The sequence below is a fragment of the Mus caroli genome, unplaced genomic scaffold, assembly GCF_978045245.1.
Source record: "Mus caroli unplaced genomic scaffold, Mus_caroli_1 scaffold_16, whole genome shotgun sequence".
Classification (NCBI taxonomy): domain Eukaryota; kingdom Metazoa; phylum Chordata; class Mammalia; order Rodentia; family Muridae; genus Mus; species Mus caroli.
The window spans coordinates 35,845,173-35,867,045 of NW_028227271.1; the positions used below are offsets into that span (position 1 = coordinate 35,845,173).

The 21,873-nt window shown below is 46.1% G+C and overlaps 1 protein-coding gene across 3 annotated transcripts in view; it reads left to right on the top strand.

Annotated features, from left to right (window-relative positions):
• Positions 1 to 21,873, top strand: part of Zfat (zinc finger and AT-hook domain containing) — a 183,701-nt gene that overhangs the window by 60,574 nt on the left and 101,254 nt on the right. For all 3 annotated transcript variants that reach the window (XM_021182879.3, XM_029469960.2, XM_029469961.2), the window contains exons 4-7: positions 11,927 to 12,112; positions 14,677 to 14,827; positions 18,209 to 19,650; positions 20,423 to 20,655. In XM_021182879.3, coding sequence (XP_021038538.1) covers positions 11,927 to 12,112; positions 14,677 to 14,827; positions 18,209 to 19,650; positions 20,423 to 20,655 — 2,012 coding nt within the window. The remainder of the gene's footprint in view (positions 1 to 11,926; positions 12,113 to 14,676; positions 14,828 to 18,208; positions 19,651 to 20,422; positions 20,656 to 21,873) is intronic.

Genomic DNA, 21,873 nt, shown 5'->3' on the forward strand with positions numbered 1-21,873 from the left:
GCTGATGGAGGAAGATGGGAGGCTGGCTATGTTGTTCTTAGCTTGGGAGATTGAGCTGACCGGGGCAAACCTGTCGATCTCAGATAACTGGGGTGATAAATAGGTTTGGTAGAAAAGATAAGTTAATTTTGGTAGAGGATGGAGTTTGGTCAACTGAACATGTGTAAGAGAATGTCACCTTTCAGTGTTCAGCCAGCATACTAGTCCAGGGTTTCAACATCAATGTTCTTAGTTGCTTGGGGTGGGGGTGGGGGTGTAAAAAGATGGTCCAGGGGAGGGAGGGAAGCCAAAGAACTGGACATCTAGGGTAGCTTCTTGAGGACCTGGGACCACCAGAGGTGCATAGCAATAATGCTTGCCTTTATGGAGAGGTAGACGGGTAAGCAGTGCAGAATGTAGCTGGAGGCTCAGAGAAATGAGGCTGGTGTAGAGGAGATACTGGGGTCATGTTACCCTAATAGGTAAAGAGCTAGGGCTGGGAGATCTTAGAGCTCCATGGGTTGTGTTGTGGAGTATCCACCAGAGGAGAACACCTGGACATGAGGGTTTAAACCAATAGAATGCATTATTATCCTGGCCAGTGACTACGCTGAGTATTCTAGACCCCAGTATAGCACTACACCTTTCTTAGGGTGAGCATAAAACACATGTTCTGGACTACATACTTCAGCTAAGAGGAACAGTTAGCCAGAAGCAGAGCTATAGAGGCCAACAGACAAGGTTTGTGCATTTAGAGACTTTTCCAGAATTGTGGGTGTTGATGGATAAGGTTTTCGTTTTCATTTTGGCAGGTGATGCTATCTATCTACATGCTGAGTTTTATGGCTTCAGTGGTACTTACATCATGAAGTCAGTTGTGCTAAGGCCTGGAGGCATTACAGGTGGGGGCTAAGATGAAGTTACTCAGTGGTCAATTGGGAGCAAGGGACTCTGGGAATAAAGGTTCACCCTACTCTCTTTTTGCTTTCACCTCTTGCTGGTACCTCCAGTGGCCAGACACAGTTCAAAGCCAGAGGGCTCTGGGGTCATTGTGTGACCCCAATGGGTCAACCATTGGGGATGGGAATTGGGTAAAGAAAAACAGAGGGTGGTCCAGAGGGACCAATGGGACTGCTAGAGAATCCCAGGGTTCATGGATCCTTTTCTCCTTATCTACCCTTAAAATGAGAGGCCAGACTTTGCTTCTTTACAATGGCTGCCTCTAGTATTCTGTCAGAACACATTACTGCATGCGAGGGTGTTAGGGCCGTGGTGCAGGGGAAGGGTGGGAACACAGTGTGCCAGCATCCAGTAACATCTGCTTCCCTCTCTAAGGTTTGCTTTCTCCTGTGCAGTGTCATCACTTTTTAAAATGCTTTCATTTCCAAAGGAAATGGAATATAGAGAATTATGTTAATTTGCTAGGGTTAAAGAGCGACTTTGCACAGATGTCAAGAACTTAAGTGTTATAGTTGTCAGAAACTTGGGAGAACGCAAGGCCAGGTAGCAGGGTGAAGCAGGTACACACAGCCCATTTCTACCTATTTCCTACTCTCAGAGCTGGCCCATAGGGTCATAGCTTTCACTAATACAAAGCAAATTAAAGCCCGATGTGATTCCAAGGGGGATTCATTCCAAGATCCTCACTAGATGCCCAAAACCTTCCTTGCATGCTACTGAGTCCTGCACATGCTATAGTTCTGTATTTGTGTTTTATAAACTGGCAGTGTGATGCAGAGGAAAGAAGTACCTTGGTGGGCTGGCAAAGGTGTTCTCCCTGAGTAATAGGCTATCCACTGGCCTAATATAAAGGAGATTTATTGGTGGGAAGGGAAGGGGACCTGGGGAAGGGGTGGAGGCAGAGAAAACGGGACAGAGAAGGACAGAAAGAGAGAGAAGAGAGGAAGAAAGAGAGAAAGAGAAGAAGCTGGCCTGGCAAGGAGTGTTCTTATAAGTCTGGCTCCTGGCTTGTACCTGGTGGCCAGAGACAGAAGCTGTGGCTCGGTAACTGTTGGGCAGAGCCTAGAGGAATTGCTAACAGTACTGATCACAGTTATAATGATGTGTTTTCCTGAATATATATGGCTATAAGTTTTGATCTGAAATCTGGCACAGGAAGATTAGTAATGACCACTACTAATAAACTGATCATGATCAGATTATGATAAGATTGCAATAAAAGTGGCCTAAAATTCTTAATTGTTTTCTTCTAGAATTTTCAGACTTTGTCTGACCATGCATAATTGAAACCAATTGAGGTTGGGGTGACTGAGTTCCAGCCCAGACCTGAGCTGGACTTGCAATGCAGCAGACATGTCTGTCCTGAGAACTTCACATGTGTGCTTGCTTCAGCCTGTGACAAGGCACTGTGCGTGTTCTCTCATGCATCTCCCAGTGACTCATTCTGCAGATGCTGCTCTTAGATGCAGTGAGTTCTAAATGGCTGCAGTAGAAAGGCAGAACTGGCTCTCAGCTGTGATGCCCTTGGCACAGTACCTGCTGATCTCTGCCATGCCTTCTCAAAGCTGACTTTTACATCTAGTGACCTTTGGCCAGCTACATGGTACATCCCAATCCAGCAGTTTGACACTCTTACCAGAGTCCTTCAGAAGTGCTCAGAGGAAATAGCTGCAGAGACCAAGGACAGGTGTGTGAGACATGGGAGGGTGGTGGTGGAACCACCCCCTTCTTTCCACCTTAGTTGGCATGTCTGAATTGATTGATGACACTGAAATTGCCTGAACAGGTCACTTTAAAAATTGTTTGAAAGTCATCATCCCAGTGTCTTGACAAACAAAGCTGGAGTCACACAGTACTGAAGTATGATACAGTATTTGATGGACAAGTGGACTTCGGCTAAGGACCTTGTTCTTTGAAAGCACAGATTTTTAAAAGCCTTAGAGGAGGAAAAAGATGTAGGAAATGCTTGGCTAGAAAGGCACAAGCATGTGTGTAGGAAAAGATAGGAGTTCTGCTCACAGCTCTGACAGGGCTTTGCCTGCAGGGACCAAGGCGTTGCTACAGCAATGTGGTTTTTCTCTCTCTCTCTCCTGTGATACTGACTGCAGGAAGCCCAGGTGCCAGAGACCATTGCTAGGTGTTTTGTGTGAACCTCACAGCTGCTCATGGGGTTGATATTGCCTTCCGTACCGTCCTGATGACAGCTCCTCAGTTGTGACCAAGAAAAGGTTGCAGGGGTTTGACATGTCCTAGTTTGTCCTAAATCTTAAGTATCTCAGATAGATTTCAGCTACTACTTTCCTAAAACTTATGTCCTGTTATCTTTTGCATTGGAATAATTTCTAGAAGTTAAACAGTAATGCTACCTTAGGATATGCTAATATGTTTTTACTAGGTCATTATGATAAAATACTTGTGATAACTGACTTCTACAGAAGAAAGGTTTCAGAACTTTTAATGTATGCTCATTCGAATCTGCTGTTCTTAGGTGAGACTACATGGTGAGAAGAACATCTGCTAGAGCAAAGCTACTGAAGTCATAGAGCCAGAAGGGGAGACTCAGGATAGCCTGGGGCTCATCCGCCGATCTGAGTTCTCACTAGACCTCTCTCTTCTTACAGCTGACTCTACCTCCACTGTGCCCCAGGCTAGAGACTAACTTTTTAGCATAGTGACCTTTAGAAGCACCCCAGCTTCACCCAGCATTGTGTAACTACACATGCATCTGCTGAAGAGCATCCCACAGCCCAGGCGCCTTTGCTATCTTTATTTTTGGAACTTGGATGTGTTTCTTTAAAGGCATTCTTTTGGGGCTGGAGTGGCGGTTCAGTGGTTGAGAGCAGTAGCTGTTCTTCCAGAGGACCCAGGTCCTCTTCCCCATGCCTACTTGGGAACTCACAACCATCTGTAACTCTCATACTGGGACATCCAATGCCTTCTGGCTTCTGTGGGTACTGCATGCGCATGGTTCACATACATGCTTGCAGGTATGTGAACATTCATAAACATAAAAACAGACAGACAGACAGAGGCAGACAGTCATCAGCTTGTCAGCCCTTCAGCCATTCCTCATTAGGCACCAACTCTATATACTGAGGGGGAAGGAAGTCAATGAGGGATTCTCTTGAATAAGAGTAATTGTCCCAAATATCTTTTTTTTTTTTTTTTTTTTGGTTTTTTGAGACAGGGTTTCTCTGTATAGCCCTGGCTGTCCTGGAACTCACTTTGTAGACCAGGTTGGCCTTGAACTCAGAAATCCGCCTGCCTCTGCCTCCCGAGTGCTGGGATTAAAGGTGTGCGCCACCACGCCCGGCTGTCCCAAATATCTTGTTGCCACTAACTGGGGACTCTGGATTTCACCTGAGGAGTCCCTTACTCTGCCCTGTGCCCAATCATCTCAGGAAGGGGGTGACTTTAGGATTCTGTCTTCCTCCATGTTAGGAAATAAACACTTGTCTGCTGAACAGAGAATTGCCTCTTCATAACAAGAACCTTGCCTGCCCAGCCAGAAGAATTGGGAATACCCTAGACAGCCTTAATGGTATTGAGAGGGCCTGGCCCTGCCACTGCATCTGTTGCTCTAGGAGCCAGCTGTGCATCTGAGTGCAAGGCAGGCTTGTGCTCAGGCTTGGCTGGAGTGGGGCTGCTCATCTGCATAAAGTGATTAGGAGCAAATAGTCTCTTGCTGTGTGTGGAGACTCAGCTGAAGGCACAGAGAGCAAATGCCAGTCTTTATTCTGGCCAAATTAGCCTTAAGCACAGATGGGCTGGGCCTGGCTGAGGGAGCTGGGCTTGAGAGGGAGCTGCTTAGCAGCTGCAGTATATGAGCTGCCTGTAAGCTGGCCAGCTTTTCAGAGACAGCAGGAAGAGTTGTGGCAATCGTGATCCAATGCTGCGGTTCTCAACCTGTGAGTCATGATGGCCTTGGGGTCACATATCAAGTCTTTACATTATGATTGGTAACAGTAGCAAAGTTACACTTGTGAAGTAGTAACAAAATAATGTTTGTGTTCGGTTGTCACCACAACATGAGCAACTGTATGAAATGAAAGGGTCCCTGAACCTTGGTTTTTCGTAATGTGTCTAAGGGATTGGGAGAAGTCCTCCGGAGCATAGGGGACAGGCAATGGCAGGTCCAGTGAGTTGCATGACTGGGGTCTAGTCATTGTTTCTCATGGCTTCTTCTGAGCTGCCAGAGGATGGGCGACAGGCCTGGCCATTTTCCAGGTCTCTAGAACCCCATGTAGGGCCGGATACTTAGGACCCTTCCTTGTTAACTGCTTAAGGAATAAATGCCTTTCCTCATCTGAGATTTGTAGCCCTTCCTATGTCTCTCCACTTTGTTTCCTATCTCTTTCAACTTCGTTTCATATGGAGCACCTTGGAAGTTGCTCAGTGGGATGAGCTGAACCCTGCTAACCTCACAGGGCTTCTGTTTTACTTGGGAGACAGATGAGACAGGATTTAACCAATGGTTGGCCTAGTTTCAGTAGCTTTTCTGACCAGTAGTAGGAATGTTGGTGTGAGATGTGTTTGCTACATCAGAACTCAGAGCACAGCCTACACTTAGAATATGCCCACTTGTACTGCCTGCCAAGTCCTGCACTTTACTGGCTCAGGTGGATTATGACTTCCACTGGGTGACTGACCTGGGTGACTGACCTATTTCTTGTGTTCACATCCAATGTGAGTTTATCCCTGCCATGGAAGATCCTGACTGGAGTCACAGTGTGGTATTTGCCTACTGACTTTCCTCTGCTGTTAGCAGACTGTTGGATGTGTATGTTGGCCATTGGCAGTATACACACAGTGGACATGTATGTTGTCCCATTGGCAGTGTGCACACAGTGGATATGTGTGTTGTCCCATTGGCAGTATGCACACAGTGGATATGTATGTTGGCCCATTGGCAGTGTGCACACAGTGGGTATGTATGTTGGCCCATTGGCAGTGTGCACACAATGGATATGTATGTTGGCCCATTGGCAGTATACACACAGTGGGTATGTATGTTGGCCCATTGGCAGTGTGCACACAGTGGGTATGTATGTTGGCCCATTGGCAGTATACACACAGTGGATATGATGTTGGCCCATTGGCAGTGTGCACACAATGGATATGTATGTTGGCCCATTGGCAATGTGCATACAGTAGGACTAAATCCAACATGGTTTCCAAAAAAGCAGATCCATTGCAGAGCTATTGAGTTTTCCAAAGAAAAGGAAGCTACAGAGAATATAGGCATCAGCAGGGGTGGGGGAGAAAGTAGAAAAGCTTGTAAAGTCAGAGGAACAAGAAACTGTTTAAAACACCCCAAAGAAAGGCCTTGAAGCATGCTAGCTGTAAGTTGGAAATGCCATGCCCTTAAAGAAGCACCCACCATCATGACTGTTAGCCTAAGTCTGGAAGGTATTTCAGTGGGAGAAAGGCAACTGTGTTTGAAAAACAGAGAGAGGTCATGAGCAATTAGGAGATGTATTGGTTGTTTTTCTCTTTGCTATGACTAAACACCTGACAGAAGCAGCTTGCAGGAAGAGAGGTTCATTTTGGCTCAGTGTTTTCGACCGTAGAATAAATACATCACGGCAGGAAAGGCATGGTGGTTCTGTGTGCTGTGCTGGGCCCTTAAGGATCAGGAGGCAGAGAGCTCAGGCAGGAGTGCCTCAGAGTATGCCCACAAAGATCTACTTCTAGACAGGCCAGTGTCTGCAGTTTGCATAGCCTCCCCAGACAGCGCCACCTTCTGGACACGAATTGTTCAGACTCATCTTAAACCCATCCATAACAAATGGAAAATATTGTCTCAAATGGAGAGAGCAGAAACCAGCCTCCCTCTCTCACAAATAAAACTGGACCTTTACCTGAGATTGCAGCCTCTTTTGCCTGCCCTTCCCGGTCACTTGCACATAATTCTGCCATAGTTGCATGTGGGCTCAGAGGTCCTAGAGTCCATAGCATGGGGAGCGTTGACAGAGGGGGAACTCCCTCTGTGCAGTTGTCATCCATGCAGAAGTGAGTGTGAGTTTTTAGTGGTATGTCTGCTTTGGTTGGCGATACCCACAAATTAGTTAACAGCTAGCTCCTGAGTGACCCCTCACAAATGAATTGCTTCTGGAAGCTTGTTTTTGGTAGACCTGTGCTTTTATTTGTTGTTGGTACCCTCCGTGTAATGACAGGGTAGAAGCTTGTTATGTCTCCCTAAAGAAAGGCTTGTCATGGACACTGCCATAGGTGTGGGAGTTGGACTCTTGGGATGCAGCCACATGACTCTAGCAGTAGCAGCCTGTGACAGTGGTTCAGAGTGACTTTGTGCTGGCTCCACCTCAGTGACTGCTTAAGTAGGGTATAGGCCATTTGTATGTGGCCAGGGACTCAGGAGTGTCTCTGCTGGAGGATATGTCAGAGTGGTGATCACGCACGAGCGCTGAGAGGTGTAAGATTCTCTTTTGCTCTGACTTTTAGGGTTTCTTCCAATTAATTTTGTGGGTTACCATATAAGCTTGTGGATTTCACTGTGGCATTTCATACATGCACACACACACACACACACAGTCTGTAGCTTGGTTGTATTTATTTCCCCACTTCTCTCTGTTCCCTTCCTTTCCTCAAATAGCCTGCCTTCCACATTCATGCCATATGCATGTATATGTATATCTATCTATATCTACGTTCTCCACCTATGAGAGAGAAAACATGGAATATAGTATCTCCATCATCCTCTTATTTCCCCTCTGTCCTTCCTTCCCCCATGGCATCTTTCTACTTTCATGTCCCCCTCTACACTCACACACACATACACACGCACATAAATGCACATACAAATATAAACATGTCTACACACACGCGCGCGCGCACACACACACACACACACACACGAGAAAATTTGTACTATTCATTGTTCTGAGTCTGGTTTATCTCTTAGCACAGTGGCCTCTGGTCCCCTCCCTCCCCACACACACATGAGAGAGAGAGAGAGAGAGAGAGAGAGAGAGAGAGAGAGAGAGAGAAAGAGAGAGAGGATATGTACTATTTATCGTTCTGAGTCTGGTTTATCTCTTAGCACAGCGGCCTCCGATTCCATCCATTTTTCTACAGGTAGCCTCATTTCCCTCTTCCTATGGCAGCCCTTATTTTTTGAGTCTGATCTCTGCTTTAGTTTCCTGTCTTCTCAATGCCATCCCACCAGGGATTAAGATTTCAGTGCATGAGGTTTGAGGACCAGCCACCTGCAGAGTGTAGTCCCCCTTCGAATCACGGGAGATGTGTAGGTCCAGGGAAGAAATGCAGCGTGATTGAGTCAGTTTGTGGCCCATGTACTTGGAGCCCTGAGTGGGAGAAGATATGCATGTGAGGGTGTCCCTTGGAAGTCAAGACTCTGGCCTCAGTGGGTGGTGTGACAGATGGTTTGTGGGAGTTTTGCAGACTTTCATACTAACTCCTAATGGAGACAGCAGGGTAGACATTAAAGGATCCACACATGACAGTAACTTGATTAGATTTGGATTGTAGATTGGTTCATTCCGGAGCTAAGGTGGAGGGTAGTGTAAAGATCTTACCAGAGGCACCAGTTAAAAACAAGTTTAGATAAGAGCAGAACTCTCCATAGAACAAGCTGTCTGGGGCCGGTAGTCCAGGCTGTCTGAGTGACAATGCTGTGGGACTGTCTTTTTCTTTATGAGCATTATGAACAAGCTTTTCCTTGGTTTCTCTTAGTGGCTAGTGCTTCAGTTCAACAAGTGGACCTCGTTAAGATTGTGAGCAATATTTTGCTTATTAAGAAAGAAAAGTGCTTTCAGAAACTCCTGACAGCCTTCTCTCAGCCCTGAATGGCCAAGCCTGGATCTTCAGGTGCTGCAATGTATTCTCAGTTTCTACAAAGGGTGGTGGCATTCCTTCAGAGGGTGGATTTGGGGCGGTGTAGCTGTGGGACCCTTTAAGTGGAGGCATGGCTAGCAGAGGAGACACTGGTTGATGGTGACCTTTGATGGTTACAGCTTCTGGTCAGAACTCTTTGTTTCCTGACTGTCACAGTCATATGACCAGACACCTTACACTCCCATTGCCATTTACTGGAGCTAACTCTGTTACCACCTGCTATGGTGGGCTGCTCCTTCTGAACAATTAGCTAACGCAATCTTCATACCACTTAAGCTGCTTTGTCAGGCATTTTGCCACAATGATGGGGGAAAGTAACCAAGCCAGGTGCATACCAACAGCCTATCACACTGCAGCCAGGAGGGAGTCGGAGTAGCTGCAGTAGTCAGGGGTGTTTTCATAATCTCTACTGGGGCCAACACAGGTCCCTCCAGTGTTTCTTAATAGGAGGTGGCTTCCAAGCCTTCACCCTCTGCTAGCCACCAACTGTTCACACTCATTTCTCTAGTGTGTACACCTGGTGCCTATAGCAGAGCTGGCTACCATTCGTCCCCTGTGGTGGGTGGGCCCTCTTCTTCATTTCTTCTAACCCTGGTTGATAGTGTGCACCCTTGTTTGCTTGTTGTGGATTTATATTGTTCACCAGGCTAAGCTTATGGTAAACTCAGACTCTCAGGTCCTTTTTTTTTTTTTTTTTTTATGTCAACATAGCTATCCTTGGCATATCTCCCACATATTGAATCATATCCCATGGTGAATTCTGTTATAGAGTGAGACATCATTTTACAAGCAAAAAAAAAAAATCCATTAAATGTTGTTCTACCTTTTTATAGCATCCGAAATATCCTACTGTAGTATTTATGTGCACACATCACCCGATATCCAGGCGATGAAAAGACTTCTGTGACTCAGACAAATGGGAGGCTTTTGGAAATGTTTTTGTAATAGCCACTTAAAAAAATCAAGGAAGGCAACAATTGCTCTGAGGCATGTTGCATAGCAAGCTTCCCAACATGGAGGCTCTGCCAGCAACCTTGGAGACCAGGTGCTGTGCCCATCCTGTCGCTCGCTCTCAGACTCTGAATGTGTTAATGTAGTGTTGCTCCTTGACCTTGGGCCTTGGAGAGCAGCATGCCATGCTGATTGACGATGCCTCCCATCACCTCTCTCTTTTGTTTGGCATTGATATATTTAATACTCATATTCTTCTGTTAAAGACTAACCCAGACTGTTTCCTGCAAGCCTGGGGATGATCCAGGAACCTGGCAAGTATGGGACACAATGTGAATGCTTGGTTTGACTGTTCTATTCCCTTAGCTTCACCTCAGCCAGCATGGCTGCTCCGTTATCTGTTATATATGGACTGATGCATTGTGTCGGGCTGGCTGGAGCTGACTTGAGATGTAGGAAGCACTGAAGATTGGTTTCTGCCTGTTTCCCTACCCCACTCCATTGTCTCCGTGTTGTTGTTCCTTGGCTTCAATCTCACTTCCCTGATAACCACATATATTCCTGCACGTTCCAAACCCCACCTTCCCTGCTGCCTGTATGCTCAGCTGGGCTGCAGCCGTTGTCTGTCCGCTGCACACATGTCTCATACAGAGGCTTGTGGAATGACTCTCAGTGTTCTCTTTCGATATTCTGAAGATCTGGTCCTCAGGTGGGTCATTTCAGGCCTGATGATTCTAGTAAAGCCCTCTGTCCCCTCCTTCCCTCTGCCTTATTGCATTTGGGACTGTCCAGGTGTTTCCATTCTAGAGTGCTCCTTTGTCCTTCACTGACAAATGAAGGCTAGTCTTACTCCTTAGGCTAATACCATCCCTGAACCTGTCATGGCTGCTGTCATATGTCTGTAACTGATGCGTTTGTTCTACAGTGCATTTGAATGGTTTGCCAGTCCATGTATTGCATTCTCCACAACATGGCATACATGTAAAACTCTAAGCCAGCTCAGCTATTCCTTGGATTAGGTGGCTTCAGTTGCTCACCATTACCTTCAAGAGATGCATATGTGAACCAAGTAGTCCCATGATGCCCTAAATATGTTTTGCTTGGCTTCCCAATTGTCTTAAGAAAGGTAAGGTAGCAACTAGCCTTGAAAAAACAGCAGCTCCTGTATATTGTCATTTTTTTGAGCCATCAAAAAGACATGACAATCACTCCACATCCCAGGAGTCCCCAGCAGGGCCAGGCCAGACACAGTCTATCTTCTCTAATGCAGGTTGACTGGGGTTAGTGTCTCACCCGTGGGAGATTGCTGCTCTTCTCAGCATTCATGGTCTTCCTGTATTTACCCCTTAGTCTTGACATCTTTTTAGGCCACTCTCTCCTTTCTCCTGAAGGTGTGGCTACCAGGATGCCCAGCCAAGTATTTATCCGTTGTCTCAGTCTTCTTTTGTTAGACTGGAGCACTGCTGTTTATTATCACACACCTTCCCAAGACCGCACACATAGCTTTGTCCTCATCACTGGTTCCCATCTTCCCCATCCAGTGCTTCATTAACCCTCACTTTTTCAGTCAGCCATAGTTAACAGCTCCACAAAGCCTTTCTGACCTATCAGGTAGCCTCTACCATCCTGTCCCTTATTCTTGTTTCCTACCACACAGAACAGAGACTACTCTTGATTGCATTTGTTATCTCTTTGTCTTCTCTGGAGTGGAGGGCCCTTGAGGGCTTGGTATGTTCTTACCATATGTCCACCATGCCTGGCACAGGGAACATGCCTGGGAAGCATAAGTTGATTAGTAGAAGGACGTTCTTGGACTGTGACTCTCTAATCATTTTCTCTGCAGTGCTGATATTAATGATGGTTCGTGAAAATGAGCCAAGTGTCTATGCTGTTTTGTCCAGCAGTGCATTCCCAGTACCCAGCTGTGACCTGGATACAGTGAACATGTTTTGCATTGAGTTAGTGAAGATCCAGCAATGGTGGATGAGCCAGCAGAATGTCCTGCAAGCACTGTAGGCCAGGAAGAGAAAGAAAGAATGGGGTTGGGTCTGAGGATAGAGGGAGGGAGGCATCTCCTTTGCTATCACCTCTGGTAAGAGGCATATTTCATTTCCAGCTGGTATGAATGGAAAGCTTATACATTTTGGCATTTGCTTCCTAGGTAACGAGTCAGACCTTGATCTAGAAAAGACATACAAAGAAGATGATCGGGAAAAGGCTTCAAAAAGACCCCGGGCTCAGAAAACAGAGAAAGTCCAGAAGATCTCAGGAAAGGAGGCAGGGCAGCTTTCTGGAGCGAAGAAACCCATCATCAGCGTGGTCTTAACTGCTCATGAAGCAATTCCAGGTGACTGAGGATAGGCTGGAAATGATATAATGAGAGTGTGTAGCCCAGCTGCCCTTGGGGTAGCCTGGAGAAGGAAGCCCAGGTCAGAGCGTATGTGTTAGGTATTTTAGTGGCGTTTCATTTAGTCACCCGAGTAAGACCACAGACCTCTTTATCCTCTGGAGCTGTCCTCTATCTCCTTGACCTACTCTGTTATCAGTCAGGTATGCAAGAACAGTCCCTTCTGTGCCTCTCCCCATCTTCTCAACTGGTAGTGCCCCCATCAGCTACAGTGACTGCCTCCTTGGTTGGAGCTGCCCACTCAGCAAATGTAAGAGAAGCAGCTGTTCTCCAGGCCCAGGCAGACACTGACTGGTTTCTTCACATTTTAGTGGTATTCATTAAAATATTTTCTTAGTATTATAAGTTTCTATTTATTTTTCCTTTTCCTTGTAGATATGTTATATTTTCTTTTATAAAAGGTCTCTTGTAGGAAAGACTATTTTAGGAAAATGAACAAACAGTGTCTTAAGAGTTTCTATTGCTGTGCTAAAATGTAGACAAAAGTAACTTGAGGAAGAAAGGGTCTATTTCAGCTTGCCACTCTCAGGTCATAGGCCATCACAGAGGGAAATCAGAGCAGGTGCTCTAGGCAGGAACCCAGAGTCAGGGATTGAAGTGGAAGCCGTGGAGGATGCTGCTTACTGGTTTCCTCACTCTTGGTCTGCTTTCTTTTTGTTTTTTGTTTTTTGTTTTTTGTTTTTTGTTTTTTGTTTTTTGTTTTTCAAGACAGGGTTTCTCTGTGTAACCCTGGCTCTCCTGAAACTCATCCTGTAGACCAGGCTTGCCTCAAACTCAGAAATCTGCCTGTTTCTGCCTCCCAAGTGCTAGGATTAAAGGCATGCTCCACCACTGCCCAGCCCATGGCCTGCTTTCTTACACAAACATGCCTAGTGTTGGTACTGTCCACAGTGACCTGGGCCCTGCCACATCGACTACTAGTCAAGAAAGTTCTCCAAAGCTTGCTCATAGGCCATGATGGAGGCATTTACTCAATTGAGTTCCTCTTTTTTCAGGAGACCCTAGTTTGTGTCAAGTTGACATAAAAACTAGCCAGCACCATTTATGATGTATTTCAGACTATCATAAAAGATGATATAGAAACTAGGCAGCACAAACGGTTTGTGATAGATTCCAAGATATCATAATACTGTTTTTCTCTTTGTGTGCTTTGGGGATATTAGCTCTCTAATAAAATGGGGACATTGTCAGGGTTTCCAGAACAGTGACACACTTTAAGCATCTACTTTCAGTACTAATAGTAGACATTGAAATTCAAAACGCTGAATACATTTTCTCTTTATACTTGACTTACAAAGTAGGGTGTTCAGGAAAGAAAAGACCATATAAAATTAGGCTACTTGACTTTTCTGGAAAGTCACTTCATCTGCCCTACTCTGCTTCAGAGAAATATTATTGTGGATAAGGAAAATCTCACAGGACAGTTTCCTATTCTCAGTGGATATTAGATATAATTTCCACTCAGTTTTTTTCTCAAAAATCTGTAGTAATACTTGCAGATTCCCATGAGGGTAAAAGCATAATCAATTCCCTCTGGTGTTTTCCAGCCAAATGGTAGTGGGAATCTCTAACCCGATCTCTATCCCATTCCCACTCCCACTCCACTCACAGACTCACACAATCTAAGCTCAGGCATGCATACACCCACATTCACACTCTTACATTCATAATCGTACACATACTCACACACATGCTAATACACACTTCCACATACTCCCTCAAACTCTCATACCTATTTATACTCATGCATGTTCAATACACCCACACAGACTCATGTGCCAGGCACACTCACATATATTCTCATTTGTGTGCATGCTTGCATGCGCTCTCTCTCTCTCTCTCACACACACACACACACACACACACTCACATGCATACACATACTTATCCCCAGTGTCACACACCTACACACATGTACATGTACCCACACCCACAGTCTCTTTCTGCTCTCAAAGGTCTTGGGTTGGTTTATGATGTAGAGTTGCAGAAGCAAAGGTGACCTGGGAGGTTTCTCTTTGCACCTCCCATTTCTGTTCATGGGAAGAGAATCAGTAACATTATAGTGCTCACATTCCCAATTGGTTGACTGCTCTGCCACCCCATGCTGCCTTAATGCGGCTTTATGGTTGCTTCAAGTTTAACAGCTTTGGCTGTGTAGAAAGTCTTGCAAGAGACATATGTATATTTGACTGTTTCATAATCAGATCAAGTGAAAATGTCCTTCAAGAAGACATTTGGGCATATTACTAGAAACACTGTATTTTCATATAAATACACACACACAGAAAAACTGTGTTTTCATATAAATACACACACACACATACACATACATATGCACGCGCGCACACACACACTCTTAAATCTGGTTATATGAATAAGAAAACAAATGTGTTGCATGGAAGTCCTACAGTAAAATGCCCCTCAGGACCTGCTGACTCTGCTGGACAGGGTCAGGGCTACAACTAGCACCTCTCAGTAAGGAATGCACTGTGTATCAATCTCAGGTGCTACCAAGATTATCCCAGTGGAGGCTGGGCCTCCCGAAACAGGAGCACCCCCTCCCGAGACCACTGCAGCAGACCTGGTGCCGCGGAGAGGGTACCAAGAATACGCCATCCAGCAGACCCCATATGAGCAGCCCATGAAGTCAAGCAGGTGAGTTGTCCCATGGGCTCTAGTTAAAGGTGGGCTGCAAATACCATGCACACAGAGCAGGGGCGATCTGGACATCGGCTGGCCTGGGTTCTATTCATGACCTTATCTATACAGTCTTGACCCATTAGCTTAGCTGAAGACCCTAACCCTGCCCATCATGCCCTCTTAGAGCTCTTCTTCAGAGATCAAAGCAGAACAGTCCACCCTTAGAACTGAGCACACAATGTCTTCACATGTTACCCAGTCAGATGTATCCTCCAACTAGGAAAAGGTACAAACGGCCTTGTTTGCACATACTGTGAGAGTGTCTACCTTTCAATAGGGAAAACTAAAACAACTTTGATGGTGGGAGCTGCAGGAACCAATCATTCTTTCTGGATTCCACCACCACTGTTAAGTCACTGCATATATTTGGTGGGTTTTTTTTTTTTCATGATATACCAATCTCTCTATATATCTATATATTATACTAGTATAAATGTATTTTATTTTTTTAATATAAAATACTAAATATGCTAGCTTTTTCCTTTAAGATATTTACTGAACCTTGAAAAAAACTTTCATTTTAGTACATATTAAAAATATTTATAGCTGGGCAGTGGTGTTGCCTGCCTTTTAATTCTAGCAGTTGGGAGCAGAGGCAGGTGGATCAACACCAGCCTGGTTTACAAAGCAAGTTTCAAGACAGCCTGGAATCTTGACATCCCCCCTCCCAAATTGTCTTCTTCTTATGTTTGTCTATTATAATTTAAATGGCTTAAAAATAAAAAAATGTTATGTAGCCCAGGCTGTTCTTAAACTCATCGTTTCCATGCCTCAGCTTCCTATGTATATAGAGACATGTGTCACAGTGTTATAGCCATGTGCCACAATGCCCAATCAGCCATGTTTTTCTGTAATAGACACCTTTCCAAGCTTCTTCAAGATTTCCTTAAGTATGCATTGCTTCAAATGAAACCGTTACATCCAGGAATGTATACTTAAAAGTTAAATGGACCGAAAACTGCCCCTCAACCTGGGACTTGTTGTGCTTATTGCCTTATAGATAAGTCTTACCTGGATATGGCCCCATTGAAGACAGTGGACAAATAGATGAGCAGGTTCTGAACACAAAGTATGTGTCTATGTGAGAGGCTTCAAGGCTATTTCTGTCCTTAACTATTGTGAAATATTGTGAACTATTGTGCAGGTGTTCCTATCTTCAACTGATTCTCCAATTGTTCCTCAGATTCCTAGAGGTAGAGTCACTGTGTGACCTTTTAATAGTCTTCAGTGGTACCTCTCTCACCACATAGGAAACACCTGTAGTAAGGAAACTCAGAAAACATTCTGTCTCCATCACAGCAATGTCAACTGATACTCAGTCATTACTTAGGGCTCCAGCAAAAAACCGAATGGAGCCAGCCTAGCATCGTCACAAGCTGTAGCACCTTCTGTCAAAGTAGGCCTCTCAGGGCTCAGTTTTTTGTCTAATAATATTAAAAACAAAGAGCAAAAGAGTCTCATAAGACCATTTAAGTCTCTCAACAGAGGAAGAGATGCTGAGATTTGCTTATTTAATTAATATGATGAGTCTAGGGCTTTTTCTCCAGTGTTCTTTACAAAATGTATCACCTTCTGGATGTCTTTATCATTTGGGAAACATCCAAATTACCTTCCTTAAAGAAACTTTAGGCATAGCATGCAGGCGAAACAGTAACTTCCAGATTTGAATATTGTAATTTCATCATGTGAATTGTACTCTTTAGTACTCAATGGACTGCAGTCCACTCAAGGGCTTTAACTGTAAAGAGACAGTTGTCTGAATCCCCTCAATACAGACCTTATATCTGTGGTAGGCATAGTCTAATGGGGCTAATTAATAGCACTGCATGGTTGTTAGTGTGTCATAAATTCTTCCTGGCTAGCCTAGATATACCTTCCAGAGGAAGCAGCAGTTGCCAGAGGTGCATTCTCTTTTGCTTCCTTGATCTCCCTCAGTGTTCTTGTTTCTGGGGCGTGGTCACGTACTTCAGTGCTTGCAGTTTTGGTGGCAGGCGTAGCCCCTCTGAAAGAGCCTGTTCCATGTGTACAGTCACACTGTAAAGGGGTCGCTGTGCACGGAGATTTCATGCCATAAGCGTGATAAGGAAGGGTGAGCCTGCTCCAGAGGCCGTGGGATGCTCAGGGTCAAGGCACGAAGCATTGCTTGGTGTTAGAGAGATGCTTAGTTTCCTTCTGTGTACAGTGGGTCTGATGAAAGTGGGCATTAAGTAGTCAGCGTGGGGCTAGTTGTAAGCACTCACTGATTATTAGTAAGAACCTCTGCATTCCATCCAGTACATTCCTTTCCATAGTGAAAGAGATAGGCTCCCTGAGGCAGATCATGCTTTTATTCACCACCGTGTATGTGAAATCTAACACATATCCACAACATGCTGTCTTGTCTAATCAGTAGAAACTGTTTATTTAATGGCATGTGAAGTTGATAAATGGCAGTGCTGTTTTCCCCCATCTGAGCTCTAACCCAGCAGCAATGGTGGAAGAGGACAGTTGGGAGTGAGTCAGTCAGCTGTGTACAAGAGCTTCAAGAGAGAGGAGTGTGGTTCCTTTCAGTGGTGAGCTTGCCCAGCAACCTGGCTCTCCTACCTATGACCTGGACTCCCACTGGCTGATCACAGATGCCTCTCTTGACAACTCTTGCTCACCACAGGCAGGTACATCCCTGCCGTCTTACCAAACCATAGGTCTTCTTCCAAATGCATTACCATCCATCTGTTTTCTCCCTTTCTGGGTAGAAGGGAGGGCAAGGAGAAAGGCCAAGGATCTTTCTCTCAACAGTGTCTCCCCCATGCAAGCTTTCGAAGAGAACGAGATCCACCCAGACAGTTAATGGAATGAATAGGCAGGTGTGGGTTATCAAATTTGCCGAATAAGCTCATCGTGTCTAGTCTCATGGAGACCGAATTTGCTCCTGTTCATGTATCCCAGAAGGAACTCAGCTTTGAAGCATACCCAGTGTCCAAGCTTGTCTGAGTCACACCCAGTTTCTGTTGCCTTCTCTTGCTACCGCCTTTGCTGTTCAGATGTTACCTTAGCAGGCGTTCCCAGTGGCCTTTGTTCCCTTCTAGGTGTCAGACTCCTTTCAGTGACTACTGTGCTGTTGTGGGACACTGCTGGACTCCCTTCTCTCCCACTCTAGTTTGTGCTCCCTAAGGACCAGCATCCTCTTTCCTCATTGTCTGTGCCTATTCTTTTCCGACCCACAAGTCTTGTTTGCTGAATGAGTAAGTGTCACACCTTTGCCCTGCTCCCCTGTAGTTGACTGCACAGGCTTGGTAGTTGGTTCACTGGAAAGCTTCGTGGTCTCCAGAAGTTAATGGTGCCATCTTCCATCCCTAGGTTAGGTCCCACCCAGCTGAAGATCTTCACTTGTGAGTACTGCAACAAGGTGTTTAAGTTCAAGCACTCTCTGCAGGCCCACCTGAGGATCCACACGAACGAGAAGCCATACAAGTGCTCCCAGTGCAGCTATGCCAGCGCCATCAAGGCCAACCTCAACGTTCACCTGCGCAAGCACACCGGAGAGAAGTTCGCCTGCGACTACTGCTCCTTCACCTGCCTCAGCAAGGGCCACCTCAAGGTGCACATCGAGCGGGTGCACAAGAAGATCAAACAGCATTGCCGCTTCTGCAAGAAGAAATACTCAGATGTCAAGAACCTCATCAAGCACATCCGGGACATGCATGACCCGCAGGACAAGAAGGTCAAGGAGGCCTTAGACGAGCTCCGCCTCATGACGAGGGAGGGGAAGCGGCAGCTGCTCTATGACTGCCACATCTGCGAGCGCAAGTTCAAGAATGAGCTGGACAGAGACCGCCACATGCTGGTTCATGGTGACAAGTGGCCCTTTGCTTGCGAGCTCTGTGGCCATGGGGCCACTAAGTACCAGGCCCTGGAACTGCATGTCCGAAAGCACCCCTTTGTGTATGTCTGTGCTCTATGTCTCAAGAAGTTCGTTAGCTCCATCAGGCTGCGCTCCCATATCCGAGAGGTGCATGGGGCAGCCCAGGAGACCTTGGTGTTCACCAGCTCCATCAACCAGAGTTTCTGCCTCCTGGAGCCGGGTGGGGACATCCAGCAGGAAGCCTTGGGGGACCAGCTACAGCTGGCAGCTGAGGAATTTGTGTGTCCAGAAATTGATGTACGCAAGGAGGAGGCTTGTCCTGGGGAAGCTCAGCCTGAGGTGGGGTTGAGGGAGTTGGTGGTCCCTGGAGATGTACATCCTCCCCCACCTGGGCCCTTGGCCACCCCCCAGAGTGAAAGTAGTTCCCTGTCCCCCTGCAAACTAGAAACCACTGTGGTTTCCTCCGACCTCAACTCTCTTGGAGTGGTTTCAGATGATTTTTTACTGAAAAGCGATACCTCCTCTGCTGATCCTCCTGCTGCTGCCGAGGCAACCTCGAACACACAGCATCGGGACTCAGCCCAGACTCAGGGTGAAGAAGTCACACTGCTGCTGGCCAAGGCCAAAAGTGCTAGACCAGACCCAGAGAGCTCTCCGGGTGGAAGGCAGAAGGTGGGTGCTCTGCCAGCCAGTGAATCTGACTCTAGCACATGTCTCAGGGCAAACCCAGCAGAAGCCTCAGACCTCCTTCCTACAGTGACTGATGGAGGGGACCTTGGTGTGTGCCAGCCTGACTCCTGCACACCGTCCTCTGAGCACCACCCTGGCAGCACAGCGTTCATGAAGGTCCTGGACAGTCTCCAGAAGAAGCAGATGAACACCAGTCTTTGCGAGCGGATCCGGAAGGTTTATGGAGACCTGGAGTGTGAATACTGCGGTAAGGAAAGGCGGTGCTGGTCAGGTGTGCCTTTGAGCGCAGCTCTCCTTCCCAGCAGCCCTGGCCATTCCTTTCTTGCTATCCTCGCCCGGATTCCATTTGAGCTCATGTTGCTTTGCAGAGAACACCTCCTCCCTGAGGCGCCCTCCTCTGTGATAGATAGGAGCAATGAGCCCGTGTCAGAAGTCACAGTTGGAGCCTTCCAGGAGTCGGCTGGGATGATGCACCGCTGACCGTGTTGGGGGCCATGTTGGGGGCTGCCCACAACTCCTCCCACCTTCTGACCAAGAAGAATCATTCTTCTGGCTTTCAGTTGTGGCTCCATCACCTGGGTAGAGAGGGTAGGAGACTGTCTGCAGCTCTGCATAGGGAGGCCCAAGCAGCTCGCTTCTAGCTGGGAGTGGAAGCTCACTATGCGAGCTCCCAGACAGTAGGAGTATAGGATGTGGGCAGCCTAGAGTGTAGCCCATAGCCTAGGGTGTCAAGAGGACTAGGAGGCTCTTGGCTTTGTACATTTGCAGGGTAGTGCTTGGCAGAATTGGCTCTCCTTTCTCTTTTCCTGGCCCTAACACCATGTGGAAGCTGGTGGTACCTTAATACTTGAATACTGCCAGTTCTGAAAAGTAATTTCCTGACAGAAATGTGGTGGAGAGTGTGAAGGGCATACAAGATAAAGGAGATAAATATGGTAGTTTAAGGATGGTAATTTTAAAAAAAATCAAATTTAGTAGAAAAGAAACTTCCTTGTTCTCATGTGCAAATATTTTTTTAGGCAAACTTTTTTGGTACCAAGTGCATTTTGACATGCATGTCCGCACCCACACCCGGGAACATCTGTATTATTGCTCCCAGTGTCACTATTCTTCCATCACCAAAAACTGCCTTAAACGCCATGTAATTCAGAAACACAGTAACATCTTGCTGAAGTGCCCCACTGACGGCTGTGACTACTCGACTCCAGATAAATATAAACTGCAGGCCCATCTTAAAGTTCACACAGAGCTGGTAAGTAGCAAGTCCGAACAGCAGCCCCCATCCGCCTCCCCCTGGGTGCCCATTGCTCTCTCACATTTCTGCATATAGACCTATCTCTGCTGCAGGGGTGTGCACACCCTGTCCCTCCAGATACAGAGGGCCCTGCTCCTGCCTCTTGATGTCTCGCAGAGCTTCCCCCTACCCCAGCTCCTTTCCTAGTGAGCCCCTGACTAGACTGAATTTCATTCTCTGTGCATACTTTTAGCATCTGAGTGTACAGAAGAGTGAAGCCCAGAGTGGAAATGAAGCAAAGGCTTCTTCATAAATGGCATTTTTAAGTCTTATTAACAACAGGAATAACAACACTCATTTTTGGGGGATTAAATTGGATGATTCGATAGGATTAGGTGATTATACCAGGAACACTGTTGTCTTATTAGTGTGGCATTCATTATAAACATCAACAGAGTCTAGAAAGCTTTCATTTAAGAAGTGACATGCTTATTCAAGGTGCTGTTAACGGCGCGATGGTCATGTCTGGCTCAGTAGTGGTTGATCTCATAATGATGCAATGAGTGAATGGCTTTTTTTTCTTTGCAAGGTCTAGTCTGATGAGAAGAGGCTGACAGTCCTGAGAATGATTTAAGACTTCTTACTGTAATAGCGACACCACACCTGGGGCCCATGTGGCTCTGTTTTATGTAGACAGCACAAAAGGAAGCTTCAGAAATCAGGAGAGTTGCTTTGGCTTTCTTATATAAGAATCACTAACAGCCAGGAGGTTTGTCATCAAGGTGCATTTGGGGTGTTTGGAGGTATGAGGAGATCAAAGCATGTTGGGATAGACTCCAATACCATCTGCCACATTGCCACAGGCTCTATGGCCTCAGACTTGTCATGTCTGACAGCTGCCACTTTTTATATAAAATATACACTTAAAAGTCTGTCTTGTTCTGTTGCTGTGACAACACACCCCAACCAAGGCATCACTTAAAAGGCAAAACATTTAGTTGGGGTGCTCTTTACACTTTACAGGTTTAGTCCATTATTATCATGGCAGGAAGCATGGGGGCATACAGGTAGACCCTGGAACAGAAGTTGAGAACTACAGTCTGATCTATAGGCAGAGAGATGGACTCTGGGCTTTAAAATCACACAGCCCACTCCCAGTGACATACTTCGTCCAGTCTTTTTGTGGGTCACATCCCCTAATCCTTTCAAATAGTTCTGGGGACCAAGCATTCAAAT